The sequence below is a fragment of the Odocoileus virginianus genome, chromosome 26 (assembly GCF_023699985.2).
Source record: "Odocoileus virginianus isolate 20LAN1187 ecotype Illinois chromosome 26, Ovbor_1.2, whole genome shotgun sequence".
NCBI lineage: Eukaryota > Metazoa > Chordata > Mammalia > Artiodactyla > Cervidae > Odocoileus > Odocoileus virginianus.
In genome coordinates this window covers 35,953,505-35,973,598 of record NC_069699.1, presented here as the reverse complement: position 1 = coordinate 35,973,598, position 20,094 = coordinate 35,953,505, and the positions used below count along the sequence as shown (strand labels likewise).

General features: G+C 41.0%; 1 protein-coding gene across 5 annotated transcripts in view; it reads left to right on the top strand.

The window, feature by feature from the left end:
- PTPRG (protein tyrosine phosphatase receptor type G) overlaps nucleotides 1-20,094 on the top strand; it is a 751,060-nt gene that overhangs the window by 594,752 nt on the left and 136,214 nt on the right. For all 5 annotated transcript variants that reach the window (XM_070455761.1, XM_070455762.1, XM_070455760.1 and 2 more), the window contains 2 exons: nucleotides 4,440-4,597; nucleotides 17,205-17,397. In XM_070455761.1, the coding sequence (XP_070311862.1) occupies nucleotides 4,440-4,597; nucleotides 17,205-17,397 (351 nt within the window). The remainder of the gene's footprint in view (nucleotides 1-4,439; nucleotides 4,598-17,204; nucleotides 17,398-20,094) is intronic.

The window sequence follows — 20,094 nt, the reverse complement described above, 5'->3', positions numbered from 1 at the left end:
ACATTCAAGGAAGTACATGGCTAAGTATAGGCTTAGTAGTTTAGAGGAATAATAATAATAATAGTAATAATACAAGTAGTAAGAATTAGAGTGAGGATCGTATCTGTCGTTTATGAGATGTTTATTGTTTCCAGCTCTTTCTGAATTCCATTCTCATACTGATTTATTTAATCTTCACAACAGCCTGGGAAGGTTTAGTAACTAGGATCACACAGTTCACAGATGGAAGAGTTGGGATCTGAACCCAGTAGAATGAGAATCTGCTCGTTTCACCAGTTTCTGTAGGAATGGAGAAGTGAAGGTGCTGATGAAGTTTTCAGCGTTCCGTGACATTTCCTGCTCACTGACTTAAGTACTTGTTTCTGATTCTCAGTGGTATCTTTGAAGAAAGAATCCAGTCCCAACCTCTGTATTCTCCTTAAGTTTTTGACCTTGGGTTCATTATTCCTCTTTGGTCTCCTGTTTTCCCAGCTGTAAAATTAAAGAGTTGGACTACACGCGTGGTTTTCCAAGTGTCCCTGGGGTTTCCAGCTCAGCTTCAGCCTTCGTGGCTGCACTCTGGCTGTTTGACTTGCCTGGCTCCTGTGTGAGATGGGGTTTGAAGAAAGGGTTCTTGGGTTCCCGAAGCCAGTGGCCCAGGGGGGTCTAACAGTAGTGACAGTGGTGGTAACAATAAGTATGGAAGCCCCTCCCTTTTTTGTCCATCACTAGGTCTGTCTGCCCCACCAATCATCTTACTCCACCTTTTTTTTTTTTTTTTTAATTTTTAGGTGCTTTGCAGTGTTGTTAGTTTTTGTTGTACAGCAGAGTGAATTGGCTGTGTGTATGCCTACATCCCCTCTTTTTTGGATTTCCCTCCCGTTTAGGTCACCACAGAGCTCTGAGTTCCCTGAGCCATAGGGTAGGTTGTCTTCTAATGAATTAGATTGGAACCTGTGTCTAAAGCCCTTTGGTTGATTTAGGACAGTGAAACACCACTGTATTTGTAGCAGTGGTCCTGCCTACAGTTCCCATCCATCCTTGCCGAATTCAAGAGCCCGTATAGGAATGTATATGAGAGTCCCGATTCCCTTGAAACAGTGAAATTCACCTTGTGAAATTCACCCACCTCTGATTGGCGGGGCCGGTTTTTCTGACTTATCTGTCTGTATTCTTTAAAGCCGCAGCCTCTTCCCAGAGGTGGGTGCTTTCGATGGGGGCTCTGCTGCCCCGGGCTTACAGGGATTGTCCTGTCACTACCTGTCTGCATACGGCGTGCTTAACTGCAACCCTAATATTAGGTCAGGCCCCTCGGGGAAAACTCGGAAGATTTTCCTGTCCTTCAGTCTAGAGCCCTTGATCCTCAGGCAGGTTGGTGTGCTGCGGTGTGATGCCGGGTTTATGTACGACGCTTAGAGAAATGAAGGTGGCAGTTTTTGATGCCAGACCCTGCACACCCTGTATTGCATGGGGCTTTGTGTTGACTATTTGCACAGCCCAGGAAGTCCAGAAGCAGCAAGCAGAGGCCCAAAGGGTTCTTCTTCCCAGCCAAGCCAGTCCCGGCCAAGCACGCTAACAGAGATTTCCCCTATCATTAGGTGGCTGGTAACCAGGTTAAATTAAAGCCTAGATTTGCCAGTGGGTAGAGGGGTGACTCTGTTATTTCTGGCCTTCTATCCCGCAGAAATTGCTTTTGTCGTTTTGATTACAGCACCCTATGATGCATTTATTAGCTAACATTTAATTTTCCCCTTTAAAAAACGAACTGAAAACCTTTGCAGAATCTGCCAAAGTTTCTGAGCCTCATGAATAACTGCTGGCGCTTTACTCTTCACTAGTGACCCAGGGCTTATTGATTTAACCCCTCCGTGCCTTAAATTCTACATCTGGAAAATTGGAATATTCAAAGTACATACGCTAAAGGTTTATAAAGGGAAAGGGTGTGATGATGGCCTCAGACTAATGAAAGCCTGGATTCCAAACTCCGCTACATGGTTGTACATGACAGGACTGTGCATTGGAGATGGTAATAGTAATCCCATGATGTCATGCTTTGTAGGACTTTCTGAAGTATTAAATAAATCAGTCTTTGCAAAACTCTTAGAACAGGGCCTGACACATACAGTAAGTGCTGTTTAAATGTCTGTGGTGTGCTGTGCTAAGTCGCTTCAATCGTGTCCAACTCTGTGCAACTCTATGGCCCTTCAAGGCTCCTTTGTCCATGTGATTCTCCAGGCAAGAATACTGAAGTGGGTCGCCATGCTCTCCTCCAGAGAATCTTCCCAATCCAGGAATCGAACCCTCCATCTCTTACATCTTCTGTGTTGAAAAGCAGATTCTTTACCACTAGCACTACCTGGGAAACCAGTTTAAATTGCAACATGTATATACTCAGAAGAGTGCTTGGTATGTAGTAAAAGTGAAATAAATACTAGGTTTTGTTCAACAAATCTCTACCAAAAGGAAATTTTCATTTTCATTATTCTAATATAGTTGATTTTTGTTGGTTTTTTGCCTTAACCCTCAATTACATAGACCTCTTGAGTCTAAGGATAACACATTTGCCCAAATACCTGTACTGGTTGTTCTAAAGGAAAAGGAGGGAGGAGATGTGAGGCTGCAAAGAATACTCCTATAAGTCACAGGTTGTGTCCATGCAGTTACCTGGAGCCTTGCAGTCCCCAGGAAGTGTCCAGGGGCACTTGTGGAGGAGGCCATCAAGGAGCTAAGGCAAACTGTTAGCAGGTCTGGGCTTCCCAGGCAGCTCAGTGGTAGAGATCCGCCTGCCAATGCAGGAGACACAGGAGGCGGGGGTTCAGTCCCTGGGGTAGGGAGGTCACCTGGAGAAGAAGTGGCAACCCACTCCAGTATTCTTGCCTGGAAGATCCCATGGACAAAGGATCCTGGTGGGCCACGGTCCCTAGGATCACAGAAGAGTCGGATATGACTTAGTGACTGAACAACAGTAACCTTATAGCCCTAAAAGGATTGAGTGAAGAATTCCAGACTGGACATTTGAATAGCCAGGTAGAGGTCACAACCCTCTCTGACTTATGAGAGAAGCTAGGTGATCTACCATGTCTAATGGGGAGGGTTATAATATAGTCCCCTAATCTCTTTTGCTGTTCCTTCCTGCCTCAGGACCTTTGCACATGCTGTTCATGCAGCTTAAAATGCTCTTCTTTTCCTGTTCAGTATCCATCTAGTTAACTTTAGCTTCTTTAGCTGAGTCAGAATTGTGCAAGCTCTGGGGTCAAGGTGCCTGGGCTCATAGCCCAGCTCTGCTACATAGGAACTGAGCTCTTCTCTCCCTTGTTTTATTCACAGAGTTATTGTGCAATATCAGTGTTAGGTCTCAGCTTAAATGGCATTTCCACTACCTAAGAGAAGACCCCCTCCACTTTTGCAAAAAGAAGAAGCCTATTTTCTGGGCCGTCATTTTATAAATTCAGGGCCCATGCCTTGGTTTGGTTTCACTTTGATTTGAGTAAGCCTTGGATGAAGCCATAATGAAACCATTACCAACTCTGGAAATGCAGTTTACTGTTGCCTTAGTTTCCTTCTCCCACTTCATCACGTGGGTGTCCCAGAGTTTGTTCACTTGATTGTTAGTTCACAAGTATTAGATGGAAAAGGGGTCTATGATGCAACAAGGGTGGGTATAGCTGAATCACTTTGCTGTACACCTAAAACTAACACAACATTGTAAGTCAACTATATTTCAATAAATAATTTTTAAACATTAGAACCAACATGAAAAATGGACTTAGCACAGCTCTGCTATATTTAAAATGGGTAACTAACAAGGACCTACTGTATAGCACAGGGAACTCTGCTCAATGTTACATGGCAACCTGGATGGGAGGGGCATTTGGGGGAGAAAGGATACATGTATATGTATGGCTGAGCCCCTTTGCTATTCACCTGAAACTGTCATAACACTGTTAATCAACTGCACCCCACAATATAAAATAAAAAGTTAAATAGAAAGCCTTAGTTAAAAAAATATAAAATATTAATAATTTTAACTGTGATTAAATATTGAAATAATATTTAAAATACAGTGGATTAATTAAAATTTATGAAAGCTGAAAAAAAATTGGAAAGGAGTGAGGTAAACAAAACCACGTCTGTTTCTTTCCTGCAGGACTCAATGACTCAACTGTGCTCATGTTTTGTCTGTTTCCTGGGGAAAGAGAGAGGGGTTGCAGTGTTGCCCACTGTTGTTCACCATGGAACCTGTTTTTCATGAGATGCAGCGCCGTGTGAAGTCTCAGAACACACCCTGGGAAACGCTGCTGTTTTCCGTGGCTCCCACCACCAAATGCTTGTGCTTCTCGGGATGTAAACACGCACATGACTTGTGACGGGGCACCCGCGTGCCGAGGGTTTTGACTGTGTGTCTGCCACCTAGAAGCACTTAACCACTGTGCTTTTCTTTTCCCTCTTCTCCCAAACAGAGAAAGAGACCTTTCTGGATCCTTTCATCCTCCGGGACCTCCTGCCTGCATCCCTGGGCAGCTATTACCGGTACACAGGTTCTCTGACGACCCCACCGTGTAGTGAAATTGTGGAGTGGATAGTGTTCCGGAGGCCCGTCCCCATCTCTTACCATCAGGTAGCTATTTAGCCCCCAGAGGGCTTCCATGCTTAACTTGTTTTATGTTGACTTAACCTAATGACATTGCTAGAATATAACCAGGATAACGATTTTGTTTTTTGGTATCCTTTGCTTCTCACTGGTTCTTTACATTCTTTCCAAGAGACATATTTTTGCACCCAAGAGTTGTAAAATTTAAGACATGCTTGCTCAGCCACAAATGAACTTAGTTGAAGAGAATTGCAGGCATGAAATCTGATACCTTGTAAGTATTCATTCTTGAGCAAATAAAAGCCACCCTCTGTGAAGATGAGACCTTATGCCAGCAACTGTTGAGCTCTTTATATGCGTGAACTCATTTAGTCTTCATGAGCAGTCTTATGAGGTACGTGCTGTTCGTGCCTTCATTTTACAGAAGTGAAGTGATCTGCCAGGGTCACACAGCCAGCTGCGAGGCCAGGATGTCTGACCCCCAAGCTCATGCTCTGAGCTACTAAACCTCCCCCAAAGTTCAGAAAGGAGAAGTTGGTATACATGAAGAAATGAAAGAAAATAAAATGCCACCGGTGGAGCTCTTTCTGTGTGATAGGCATTTTACATGCAATCAACTTTGTTGCAAAACAACATTGAGAGTTAGGTATATTGCACACAGGTCGTACAAATAAGGAAAACATCATGGTGTGGAGAGGTTGGGTAACATGCCCAAGGATTCATAGTCAATGAAGGTTGAAGCCAGAAAACCAAGCCTGAGTTTGTCTAATTGCAAACCTGTGTTGCCAACCCCTACATTGAACTGTGTCTCTCTGAGTGTGGCCTGGCAGATGTCAACAGGAAGGTGGGCTTAGGCTGAGCTCTTAACTGTGGGTAGGAACTTGGTGAGATGGGGATGAGATTGGGGGGAAATATCAGATACAGAGGATCCACCAGGGGGTGAGAGGACTTGATATCACCTCACCCCATGAGGATTAATAGATGGAAGGGGGAAATACGATTTTTGATGAAAAATGCAATGTGTATTGCAGTAAAAGAAGAGTAGATTTCTCCTCCATAATTTCATAAAATAGAACCAAGAACGATTGGTCAGATTTGTACGACGGTGGATTTGAGCTGTTGACCCAGGACTGTTTGAAAAATGTAACATTCTTATCAGAGACATCCATACAAAATGCATCCTTAAAGTTGGTTAGCTAAGAATTAAGGTAATGTAGAGGAAGGGGGAAGTTTTGAAATTACATGATAAATTAATATAATGGAAGAAGACGCAGGCAACAAGATTAAGAACCTAGCTGACATGGAAAATAGTCCAAAGATGTTCATAACAAGGGCAGAGAATACAGTAAAGGGAGTGGGAGAAATAGGATTGGATTGTGCCCTGGTCAGGGCTGTTTGGGGTGTCAGAAACAGAAACTCACTTAAAATAGCTTCAGAAGAGGGAATATTTGAACGAAACGAGAGGTAGGGACATCCTGAGATGAAGACATCATGACCAGGACTGTTACTAGCAAGTGAGGCACAAGTTTTACTCTCTGTCTTTTAGGGGCCAGCTCTTACATCTTAAGAGTTTCTGCCACAGCTTTGTGATTCTATCCTTTTGCAAAACTCTGGTACCATCTCTCTCTCTCTCAGTTTGAGTGTCGTTTTCTTTGGAGGGGATTGGAGCTTAATAAGGTTTGTTGTTCATTTGCTAAGTTGTGTCCAACTCTTTGCAACCCCATGAACAACAACACACCAGGCTTCCCTGTCCTTCACAATCTTCCAGAGTTTGCTTAACCTCATGTCCATTGAGTCGGTGATGCCATCCAACCATCTCATCCTGTCACCCCCTCCTCCTCTTAACCCTCAGTCTTTGTCAGCATCAGGGTCTTTTTCAACGAGTTGACTGTTCACATCAACTGCCGAAGTATTGGAGCTTCAGCTTCAGCATCAGCCCTTTCAATGAACATTGAGAGTTGATTTCCTTTAGGATTGACTGGTTTGATTTCCTGCTGTCCAAGCAACTCTGAGGAGTCTTCTGCAGCACCACCCAGCTGCCAGTTGTTAGTGGTCTGGATCTTGTATCAAGTATTCAGGAAGATAGATCTGAGTAGAAGTTAGCCAACAGCAAGTTGGATGGCCTTGGTCTTGTGTCCATTTCTTAATAAATCAGCCGAGGGGCTGGTTGTGTCCGGAGACATCAGTGTTTGTTGCCATTCTGGGCGGGGAGGGAGGTGGGAATGGAACAGATTATCTAGAAGGACCTATGTGAAGGAGAGAGAGCCCACTCGAAAAAGTAGGTGCCAGAGGAAACAGATTAATTTGGCCTTACTACAGTTGGCAGACATTTTACTTTCAGAGTTTTCTTTTTTTCCTTTTAATTACATTGTGATGAAAAAAGAAGGACTAGCAATTTGGTTGCTGAACAGGATCTGCTGGCTTTAAGGAGATAATGAAATATAAAACAAATTTTCTTCCTCATGGTGAGGCCAGCATTGTTTTATTAAAATGTAAGAAAACTGCAGTCCAAATATTTATATCCTCAAGGTTCGGGGCGGGGGACAGAGCTTTGAAATGGGACCCTTTTTGTCGATCAAGATAAATGCTTTTGTCTTCAAAGATACAAAGGCTTGGGGTAATGAGGTTAGAAAATTCAAGTTTGGCTTTTTTTGTTTTGTTTTCTTTGGAGGGTACCGTGTGAGGGGGAGACAGAGAGAGGTAATTGTTTGGCTGAGGTGAAATAGACCTTTAACACATACTGAGTTTTATTGCAGTTGGGTGAAGCTTAAACAAAAGACAGAGTTTTAGGCTTGGATGTCTTGTCAAGTATTTGTCAATGAGAAGCATTTTGACATTTGGGAACTGGGTATCTTAAAACGTGCTTTGTTAACATCTTTTTGTGCTTCTACTCTGCTACTCATACTCTCAAAGAGAAATAATGGAAGAGTTTTTTTTTTTTTTCCCCTGCAATTTTCAGTATATGACCTCTCTGTAGATACTATTGTTTCAAGAGAATAGTGAAGAAATAAATTAGTCATACTGGCTCCCCAGTTTCTTGCCTCTAAGACGTCTTTAGATAATGCTTCACTTGCATCAAGCACAGCCTCATATATCCTTTCCTGTTTCCCAGGGGAGGAAGCACCTCGTTTTCTTGTGGCCACCCTGGTTCCTGGCTGGTGAGCTGAGTGGAGGTCACTGCTATGTCAGTCCTCAGACAGGAAAGTGTTAGCCATCCAAGTATGACCGTTTCAGCCCTTCCCGCCTTGAGCCTGCCAACATTCTTTCTGAAGTTAGCACAGAATGTTCATTTCAGAAAGGCAAATGGCCAATTCAGAGAAGACAAGTAGGCAGAACTCCATGTCTGCTTCTGTCAGGAAAAAAAAAAAAAAAAGCCTTCCTAGTCATCATCCTTCCTTTTCTCCAAAGACTCTTCTCTTGTACAGGGTGGGGACCTGCCAGCCGTGAAAAGGGGAGCAGGTTCACCCTAAAATAGAGAGCTGAGCGCTTACTGTTGACTTGTATGATGTGGATGTCTTCCTGAGTAAATATGAGCCTCTTCTGTGGGTTTCCTTGGGCATTCAAACCAGCCCTGCAGCCTGTGAGCTCTGACACTGGCTTCTGTGATCTGAATGTGGTGTAGGTAATAGAAGCACGTTGGCTGGCTTGGTTGGCCAGCAGTCAGCAGGGCTTGTGTGGCTCCCCTCAAGGTCAACTGTAAATATCAGGCAAAAATCCAACCGTGATTTGTCACCCAAACAAAACAGCGGCACCCTCAGTCCTGGCCTGGGAGGCCAAAGGGACAGGGACCAGCACGTTAAGATGGGTTCCTGCCTTATATTCATGATCAGTCAGGGAACGTGCTAATCTTTAGTCTACTACCTAGGATGTGTTTTATTCTATAACAGTGGCTGTCAGATGGTGATACTTTGGCCATTGGAGACTACCCCAACCTTCACTTTCCAAGACTGTTGGCTTCTATAGTTTGAAATAGAACACTGCATATAATCTCCCCTAGTATCAGTTTTGTTGAAGTGCTTCTTGGAGGTTCTATCAAAAAGGCTGTTTTATTTGCATGACTTCTAAAAAATTGAAGTTAGTTTATTTTTCATTGGAGTTCATAGTTGATTTACAATATTGTGCTAGTTTCAGATGTACAGTAAAGTGCTTCAGGTATATATATATTTGTCAGATTATTTTCCATTATAGGTTATTACAAGAGGTCCAGTATTGTTCTCTATGTTATGTAGTAAATCCTGTTACTTGCCTGTTTTATGTACAGTAGTTTGTTAATCCCATACTCTAATTTATCCTTCTCCTACCCCACTTCCCTCTTTGGTAACCATAAGTTTGTCTTCTATGTCTATAAGTCTATTTCTGCTTTGTATATATATTCATTTGTATTATTTTTTATATTCCACATATAAGTCATATCATATCATGTTTGTCTTTTTCTCTGTGACTTACTTCATTTAGTATGATATTCTCTAGGTCCATCTGTGTTGTTGCAAATGGCAGTATTTCATTCTTTTATATGACTGGGTAATATTCCGTTGTGCGTTGTGAAGGGGGCCACATCTTAAACTGGTCCTCTATTAATGGGCATTTGGGTTGCTTCCATGACTTGGCTATTGTAAATAATGTTACTATGAACATTGGGATGCATGTATCTTTTCAAATTAGTGTTTATCTTTTCCAGATATATGCCCAAGAGTGGGAATGCTAGATCATATAGTAGCTCTATTTTTAGTATTTTAAGGAACCTCCATGTTATTTTCCATAGTGGTTGTACCAATTTACACTCCCACCAGTAGTATAAGAAGGTTCCCTTTTCTCACATTTTGATAATAGCTGTTCTTACCAGTGTGAGGTGATACTCATTGTAGTTTAAATTTGCATGTCTATAACAAGTAACAATATTGAGCATCTTTCATGTCTTCATTGGAGAAATGTCTGTTTAGGTCTTCTACTCATTTTTTGATTGGGTCGTTTGTTTTTTTGATGTTGAGTTGTATATTTTGGAAATTAACCCTTTGTCAGGCACATTGTCTCCAAATATTTTCTCCCATATCATAGGTTGTGTTTTTGCTTTATTGATGGTTTCCTTTGCTATGCAAAAGCTTTTAAGTTTGATTAGGTTCCACTTGTTTATTTTTGCTTTTGCCTTGGGAAAGTGACCTAAGCAAACATTGCTACAGTTAATGTCTGAAAATGTTTTGCCTATTTTCTCTTCCAGGAATTTTATGGTGTTATATCATATTTAAGCCTTTAAGCCATTTGCAGTTTTATGTGAGGGTCTGTCCTAACTTCATTGATTTACATGCAGCTGTCCAGCTTTCCCAACACTAGTTGCTGAAGAGATTTTCTTTTCCCCTTTATATATTTCTGCTTCCTTTGTTGTAGATTAATTGACCATTGGCATATGGGTTTATTTCTGGGCTCTCTCATCTGTTCTGTTGATCGATACATCTGTTTGTATGCCAATAACATGCTGTTTTGATTATTGTAGTTTTGTAATATTGTCTTAAGTCTGGGAGGGTAATGCTTCCAGCTTTGATTTCTGCCCCACACCTCTCCAGGATTATTTTAGCAATCTTGTGTAGTTTCATATAAAGTTTAGGAATATTTGTTCTAGTTCTGTGAAAAATGTCATGGGTTATTTGATAGGGATCATGTTAAATCTATAGATTGCTCTGGGTAATCTGGCCATTTAAACATTACTTCTTCCAGTCCACAAGCATGGGATATCTTTCGATTTCTTTGGGTCGTCTTCAGTTTCCCTTATCTGTGTCTTATATTTCTCAGCAGATAGGTCTTTCACCTAATGATTAGGTTTATTCCTAGATATTTTGTTTTCTGATGCAATTTTAAAATGGGTTTTTTTGTTTGTTTGTTTTTTACTTTCTGGCATTTCATTGTTAGTGTAAACAAATACAACAGATTTCTGAATATTAATCTTGTATCCTTGTACTTTGCTGAATTCATGTATTAGTTTTAATAGTGTTTATGTGGGATCTTTAAGTGACATGACTTTTTTTTATTTCAACCAATATTGTCCCTGTCACAAAGAGTAGAGCAACTCTTCTGAATTAAGACCATGTTCCATATGGAGCCAAACTGTTCCGGTTTTGGCTATAGTCTTCATTCAAGTTAATCAATTAATCTACTAACTCTGTGCCTAAACTTCCGTCTGTAAAATGGAAATAATGATAATACCTACTTTATGGAGCCATTATAGAGATTCATTGATGGAGTGCATGTAGGATATGCTCAAGACTAGTGCCTGGCACCACAGGAAGTACTCAGAGATATTAGGTGGGTTTCTTTGTTGCTTTTTTTTTTTAAATTGCCGAAGCCACTCAGACAGCACTGTCCAGTATCAACAAACAAGCCACATATATCACTAAATTTTCTGATAGCCACACTAAAATATTTAAAGATAAGCAGGTGAAATTAATTTTCATAATATGTTTTATTTAACCTCATGTATCCAAAATACTATTATTTCAACGTGTAGGACTAGCCACATTTCCAGTGGAATGGCCATGTGTGTCTGCTGATGGTTGGGCCTCTCCTATTTATCTGTCTCAAGGCCATAACAACTGATGAATCACGTAATTCAAAAAGTTTCTGTTCCAACACTACACAACGTGCAGTAATTTGAATAAAGACTTTCTTTCAATAGTGAGTGAAGATGCTATTATTAGCCCATAACAGGTAGGTTTCATGGTTGATTATGGTTAAATCCTCTTCTTTCTGTAGAAGGCCTTTCTATAATCACCTTCACCCAAAACTGTCCGTAGCTGCAGGGAGAGAGCACAGCCACAGACATGGAGCATTCTCAGATTTTATTTTTATAGCCATGGTTCAATAAGTAAAACTTTGAATGCTCCAGGCTACTGGGAATTTCATATTCCCTCGTTACTATCTTGTTTACTCATGCGGCAACCAAACCATACATACCTCTTTTTTTTTTTTACTCCCATACCTCTTAAATGTATGACAAAACTCACGTCCCCATGACCTTAGGTGTGACATTATAGATCCTAATGTTTACCCTGGAGTTTATTATTATTCTTATAATGGACTCTGGCTTTGTTTAATTGCCCTTCTATATCCAGCCTATAAAGTATTGTGCACATCAGCCTTTCAGTGGTTGGTAATTACATTAATTTTGATTTTCTCTCATTTGCCCCCTTCAACCATGATAGTCGTCTCTCACATCTTATGGACCAGATCTTACAAACAGTATGAATAGTTTTCAAATTTCCTTTGACTCAAACTGACAGATTAAAAACTAATTATTCTCTGTAATATTTTTACAATAAAAACTTAAGTTGAATTGATTTATATACACTTCCAGCCAGCACATTTGCAATTCAAGGTTAAAATTGTTCTTGAAACAGCACCAGTTAAAATGCAATTACAACTCCCCAAGCAGGGATAAAAGAAGGAAATGTTTTACATGTTCACTTCAAAAGTTAAAAAGTCAATTTAATATTATAGAAATGAAAACTTTCATTTATTTTCCCTAAATGATAAAGAGTTCGTTAATTATATTCAAGGTAAATCCAAGTGTGTTTATTACGTGCCTCTGGAAGAGAATAAGGGAAAGAAAAGTACAGGCTTTGTGAGGTGAATTCTGTTTTCTGTTTGCACCTCCTGTCTTGTTAATAGTTCCTGATTCTTCCTGTGTTGGGTTGTAGGCTGTTTCTTTCCAGAGTGCAGAAAAATGTGAATAGATGTATATTGCCCGCAGTGAAAGGGCAGTAGTGGTGCCCAGCCTGGTAGGGTCTTTGGAGGGCAGCTGAAAGGAATGGTTTAGGGACTTCTGTACTAACATCAAATTCTGTTTGTCCACTACAGTGTTGCTCTTTCAGTGAATAATACTGAAGACCTGTTGTGCATGTGGCATAAAGTGACTGAAAGTGTGAAAAAACAGAGCCACATAGACCCGGGCTTCTAAGCCTCACTTCACCTCTCTGTTTCTGTGTGATTCTGAGCAAGTGACTTAATGTCTCTAAGCCCAAGTTCCTACTCAGTCAAAACAATATAATACAAAACAATAAAAAATGATGATAGTGCCACCAACAGTACTGGATTATATGAGGATTAAGTAGGAGAAAGCAGATAACATTCTTAGCACAAAAATTGTGCCTAATCAACGCTCAGGAAATATTAGTTTCTAGTGTTAGTGATATCATAATAATATTGTGAATAATGTCACTGTAATGTTGTTATTTTGAGCCAAGACTAAGTTAGAAACCAAAGCAATGTTTATGAAGTGCTTGACAAAGGTACCTGGCACATGAGTTTGATAAGATGCAAATATTCATGACACATATACATAGACACATTACATATATACAGTGTATATATAATAGTATTATACATGTAACTACATATGTATTGTTTACTATATATATATAATGTACATTGTTAATATATATGAATATATATACTATAAGAAAGAAAAGGAAAAAGAAGCTGCAAAGAACTTCTCTGGTTGTTGTAAGCTTAGCACACAATCATAGTTTCTACATTCTTCACAAAATAATAATAGTAACGACAGGTGGCACAGCAGTAAAGAATCTGCCTGCCAGTGCAGGAGACGCAGAGGACTTGGGTTTGATCCCTGGGTTGTGAAGATCCCCTGAAGGAGGAAATGGCAACCCACTCCAGTATTCTTGCCTGGAGGATCCTATGGACAGAGGAACCTAGTGAGCTACAGCCCATGGGGTCACAGAAGAGCCAGACATGACTTATGCACTGATGCATGCACTAGTGACAATAATATTTACTGAGTACCTTTTCTGTGTCAGGAATTATTTCAGGCAGGAAAATGTTTACTGACAATACCTGTCTAAAGGTGTTGGACCAAGGTGTATTTGAGAAGGATCACTGTGTTAGCTAGATCTAGAAGAATGTAGTTAACTAGATCTAGAAGATCTGAACAGATTCCACACCAAATCAGAGGTGGAGCAATCAGAGGTCGGACAGACGCAGCTTTTTAGTTTATTCTACGTCTTGTGCTTTACATGGGCTGCCTTGTCGCCCAGCTCTTGTCGCCTGTCCTGTGAATGGCAGCCCATGGAATCCAACAAACTCAGGGTCCCGTTGGTGGTCAGGTTTACCTTTAGCAACTGTGGGTTTCAAGGCAAGGTTAAGGACTGAGGAACAACATGCCGCAGCTGTGTGTTGAGCTGCAGAAGTTGTCTGGTCCAGATGACCGCTGACCTCCTGCCCAAGTGAAAAATATAGGTTCCCCTTGTCAGTCTGGAGACCATGGGAGCTTCCACTCAATGACCAAGCATGCCCATCACCAGCAGGAGAGGCCACTGACAATTTTTATCCAACTGAGTGGAGTGACACCGTTTCCATAAATGCAGCCAATACCGAAGGACATTTGATGAGCCTGCTAAGCTTGTCCTCCTTTTTTCTTCTTTTATGCGACTGTCAAGCTGTGATCCAGGTGACAATATAATATCGCCGAGGTCATCAGTTCACTCTCAGAACCATCACGCCCTTCCTTTGAAATCTTGGGGCAAGTTGAGTTAATGACAAGGATGTGGCTGAGCTTAAGCCACTGCATGTCATTAGCCTGTAAGAGCAATTGGAGCAAAATCACTTCTGTGTTGAATTCAGAACCTGCCCCTTTTTACAGTTGTATGACTGATTCTTTCCTGAGGCATCAGAAATAAACTTCTCAGGAGTACTGAATGAGAGCTGCGAAGGAAGCAAGTATTCAAGAGAATAAATAAACCTTGGAGTCACGTTGCTGAGAGTCTCCCAGGCCATCCTTCCCTGGCATCCCAGAGATGAAGGAATTTGATGACAGATGGCTGTCCCTTCTAAAAAATTTCTGGTCTTACTTGCTCTGTATGACAGCCCGCTCTTTGAAAAAAAAAAATCAGGCTAATTCATATCAATGTATAACAAAAACTACTGTAATGATGTAAAGTAATTAGCCTCCAACTAATAAAAATTTAAAAAAAAAAAAAAGAAAGAAAAAAAAAATCACCCTGAAGTTAAGGAATTCCTTCCTCTATTCAACTCACGTCTCTTAAGGCTTTAATGCAAACCAATTTTCTCTTATTTGGCCTTCTCTGGATGTGGATAAGAGCTGGTCATCATCTTTCACATATAAGGCCTTTAATCAAATTACTCCTTACTCGCCTTTTCTTCAGGCAAAACAATTCCTCTTCCTTTAACCTTTCCACACGGAATTGTGCTCCTTCCTTTTCATCACGTTGGTTGGTCTTTCCCTTGACTGCCTCCAGAAGGTCTTTGTTAATTCCTTTCATGTAATTTTTAGGACTTATTTTCTCTGAGAAAATCCTGAAGCTCCTCTCACTTTGAGACGCTTTCAGTTCTGATTTTGGTAGTCTCTACCAAGTGTGTGCACCTTGCTAGGTTGAGCTGATTTTTCCTTTTAGCACCTCCAATTATTTTCATCTGAATAGGTCACCTTTAGACAGAGTAAACAGTCCAGTTTTCTTAATTATTCTGCTTTTATTGCCTTTCTCCCTTCATAATACATAAACAGGGCCCATCAGAAGGAAGAATGGAAGAAAGACAAATTCTAAATAGCAACCACGTGAGTTGTTAGAAGTTCTATGAATTGTAGAGAACTAGAATAAAAGGGGAATAACAGGCTACTTTTGCATGAAAGACCACCCTGCTTCTATTCCCTTGGAAAAAAAAGCAGAAAAAGTTTCATGGTTTATTATCACTTTCCACGTGCAAGAGAATTGGGAGAGGAGGTGGAATGATAAATGAATCTGTATACTTAAATAATTTTTCTTGATGGTGTAAATTCAGTGCCTTCTCATGCAGAGAGGAGTTTCAGACTGTAAGCCAGTCATTTTCTGTCATTCTGTGAGGCTGTTAGAGAAACACTGGGGTTCGTTCCAGGCTTCAAGACGCCCATCCAGAAATCCCGGTCCCAATTCTCTTATTATCCATTGGCTTAACCACCTCCTGGTCCTGTAAGTTTAGGGCAGCCACTCCATCTCAGCTTGGGAAGTGGTTTTCTAACACCATTTCCCCTTGTAATTCTCTCCTGCAGAAAGCATTCTGATTTGGCATTCAAGGAGCCGGTTGGGCCAGAAAGCGTTCATTCAGTTTCTCTATTTATTTCATTTTTAACCCCAGCTCAAGTTGGTATTTTGGTGGCTGGACATTTTACGTTATGCTTCATTTCTCTGGTTACAAGAGTATCTTTGTGGTCCATTGAGAACAAATCTCTGTCACTTAGCCCCTGTTCTCTTCCTCTTATATAATAGAATGATCTTTTCTTAAAAAAAAAAAATTATTGGAGTATAGTTGCTTCACAATGTTGTGTTAGCTTCTCTGTACAGCGAAGTGAATCAGCTCTACTTATACATACATCCCCTCTTTTTAAGACTTCCTTCCCTTTTAGGTCACCACAGAGCATTGAGCACAGTTCCCTGTGTAGGTGCTCATTAGTTACCTGTTTTATGCGTAGTAGTATATACATGTCTCCCCGTTTCCCAGTTCATCCCACTGCCACCCTTTACCCCTTATTGTACATACATGTGTTCTCTACCTCTGTGTCTGCTTCTGCTTTGCAAATAGGTTCATCTATACTAGTTTTAGAGATTCCCTATGACCTTTTTTGTGCCATGCAGAATGTTGAGGGCCACAAAGAATCCTTTTTGATAGTATAAATAGGATCCTGGAGCCCTGAATTTTTCTTTGATTTCCCCTAAAAGTTTAGATAGCAGTCTTGAAGAAAATGTTTCCTAGTAATATTAATAATAATGACACCTAATATTTACCATGGGCTTACTGGCTGCTTCATAGATTTTAATCTTTTTAGCAACCTTAAGAAAGGCAGTACTAGTATCATATCCATTTTATAGATGAGGAAACCTGTGTTACAGAAAGCTTGAATAATTTGCTTATGATTACCCATCCGGTAAATGTTGAACTTCAGTAGTTTAACCTGTGCATTGTGGGCTTGTCAACTTTGTGACTTAGTAACTGCTGAACTCTATCCCTAGTATATAAGGAGGTACTTAGTAAGAATTATTGGTAAATTGTGAGTATTTCTAAAGCTCTTCTGTTCCTGGAACTGTTTTAATGACCACGCATGGATAATCTCATTTACTGCTGACCCAAACCCTATCCGGTCGATGTTGCAGTAATTCTCACCATTTTACCAAGGAAGATTTGAGGCTCAAGAGAAGTTAAACAACTTTCTCAGCGTCACAGAGTGGTTGAGCCATGGAGCTAGAATTCCCACCCAGGAAGTCTGAGTCTCAAACTTAGCAGTTTCACTATATAACTCTGTGCTGCTTCCTGTAATCCTGAAGTTCTTGCCAGGGGTTGGGGTGGGGGTGGCTGGGGGATTCCTTCAGAAAGACCCAGCCTCTTGTCTGAGACACGAGCTACAAGAGTTGTAAGCACCTTCCAATGAAGTGCTTTCCTTTTCAGCTGACAGAAAGGAATCCACAGCCAGATAAGCCCATCGGCAGTGATTCCAGCAGGCAACCTGTGTCAGGCCGAGTTTGTCCCACTCGACTTCGGGTACCTCCCACCACTGTGTGTTCTCATCACCCCTCCTGGCTTTGGACCACGCAGCCTTCTAACCAAATTTCTTTTTTCTCCTTTTCTCTGGTTCTCTGTTCAGCTCGAGGCTTTTTATTCCATCTTCACCACGGAGCAGCAAGACCACGTCAAGTCAGTGGAATATCTGAGAAATAACTTTCGGCCACAGCAGGACCTGAATAACAGGGTGGTGTACAAGTCTGCCGTCCGTGACGCCTGGAACCACGACATGACAGACTTCTTAGAAAACCCACTAGGGACGGAAGCCTCTAAAGGTACATTTGGATTCAGTGCCCTTGCCCAGAGGAAGATTTCCTTATCATAAATTATTTTAAGTGAAAAGGAGTTCGGAACCAGCCAAGAACTGGAACTTGGCATTAAAAGCATGTTTCTCTGCTAAAAGAGACTTGTCTGGGTGATAAATAGAAGCATTTGTGGGAATAACTTCAGTTAAATAGATATGTTCAGAACTGCCCTTTTGACTAGCGACATATCAGTCCTTCTCTCTGTAATTTGACCTTGCAGCGTCAGCACCAAGCTCGTTGATGTCTTAAAGCTTTTTAGTGTCTTACTTTTTAACTCTTTCCCTGCTGCAATCAGGTGTTAGGCTCTGAGCTCAGACATCAGGACCTCAGACTTGCTTTCAACACCCCAGTCTTCAGCGTTCTTATACTAACTTCCATAGTAGGCAAGAAGTCCCCCTCCAGCTGTCAGCCTCCACCAGACATCACGTAACCTTTTAAATCTATTGTTAAACAGTTCAATTCCCGGGTCTGATAAACATAAGTTTCATAACTTGCTTGTGTCCTAATCTTTTCCCGTTTCTCCTTTCTCATGGGAAACGGTCATGAGTTTCTCTCCCAGGAAATTGGAAAGTCTGATTCTACCCCCACAGCCCAACCTTCAAGCTCTGTGATTTGTCATAAGATCACGGAGCTCAGGAAACCCTTGGAGGAATAAGGCTTGTCAAAGTCCCAGTATTTGGAAGGGAGGAAGGAAAAAGAAGGTATTTCCTTTGGGTTTGAAGAGGTGGGTCTTGCCCAAGTCAGTTCTCTCCTTTGGAATAGTGAGCTTGGGTGATGCGGGAAGCGCTTGTGTCACTTATTGACAGTAGACTGTGGTATTTTTAGCATCATAAGTTGTATGCAGGGGCTTTATTTCAGGAGTACATACCTCTACCTCCAATAAAACGCACCAGTTTACTGGCATATGACCTTTATAGGAACAAGGGGAGTGAGTTGATATTCCAGAAATAACTGCATTGACGTGCCTTTTGATGATAAGAATGAGCCCATTTTCCAGCCTCGTGTATCTGCAAAGAGCTGAAAGAAGAGGAAAGGGAGTTTTAACAATGTGATCATCTCCTTCCTGTCGGTGTAGTTTTGTCAGACAACTGTGCGAAGAAGCTACTCTGGCCAGGTTCCATCAAGACATACTTGAGAGTCAACAAATTTGGGGCTGACACTTTGTCAAGGGCATCATTTATCAACTGGGAACAGCAGGAAGGTTGAGAAGCATGCAAACCTGTAAAATATCTTGGATTGGACTGGCATGAAGAACCTTATTTGGCTTTTTTTTTTTTAATCCAAGTTAAAAAATAAAGCAAATGGCCAAACTGTAAAGCTTTCTCCCAAGAGAACGTGCTTGGGGAAAGGACGACTCCTAAGGCTGACTGTGTTGCAAGAGGTGGGGCATTCGGAGGATGGGGAATTTTTATCACAAGTGAGTATAGGATCTGGTAGCTTGGAGATGCTGACGTTATGACAGTTACAAAGTTCTTTCCTAATAAATGGGCTTGAGCATCTGATATACCAGCTATGCAGAGAGGGTACATAGTCCTTCTCACCCAAGGAGATTAGAGAGGACACTGGTTTCCATTGTGTTAAATTGTCAGAGTGGGCAGGATCCTCCACCAAATGGGCTTTCTCTGATTTTGAGCAGAACCAAGGACCCATCCTTAGGTAGAGGGAATTAGTTCTTCATCTTATAAGGTTACAGTGATCGTGGTGTGCATCCATTGCTGCCTCTTAAGATGTTTGAATATTAAAATGTTTTGTGATCCTTCTAGAGACAGAGATGTAGACAGTCTTCTTTTTAATTTTTTTAACATAGTGTTGGAGTGTAACCTACAGAAACGTGCACACACAGTATGCATACAACTTGGTGACTTTTCAAAAACTCAATATACTTGAGTGAGACACACCCAGATCCAGAAACTAACATCACATCAGCTTCCCAAAGCACATTCTTCTCCCCATTCCTAGTCACTGCACATTCCCAAGGATAACCATGATCATAGTCTTGCCTCCTGATCGATTATGTATAAATAGAATCAGTTCACCAAGTTCTTTTGTATGTCTTGCTTCTGTTGCTTTTTACTGCTTTGAAGAGTCACCTATGCTATTTCACGTAGTTGTAGTTTGTTCTTGTTGCTGAATTTCAGTGTGTGACTGTACCTGAATTTATCCATTTTAATATACATGAATTTGTAGATTATTTTCATGTGTTGATAATTATGAAATTTTTTTTTTAAATTGCTTACTTGGCTGTGCCGGGTCTTGGCTGCTAAACACGGAATCTTTTTAGTTGTGGCCTGCGAACCCTTAACTGAAGCATGTTGCGACCTAGTTCCCTGACCAGGGATCAAACCCGGGTCTCCTGCATTGGGAGCATGGAGTCTTAGCCATAAGGGAAGTTCTTGAACATGCCTTTTAATCAGCATGTGGACGCATCTCTGTTGGTTATGCGCACCCTGTAGTAAAATGACTGCAGCCTGAAGGAAACATGTGTGTTTGGATCTGATTAGATACTGAACAGTTTCCCAGAATGACTCTATGTACCACTTTACAATTCTGTCAGTGATGTAAGAAAGTTTTCTATTTTTTTTTTTTACACTTTTTTCAAGGCCTAATTCACATATCATAAAGTTCAGGTGTACTGAATGTGCAATTCAGTAGTTTTTATCAAACTCA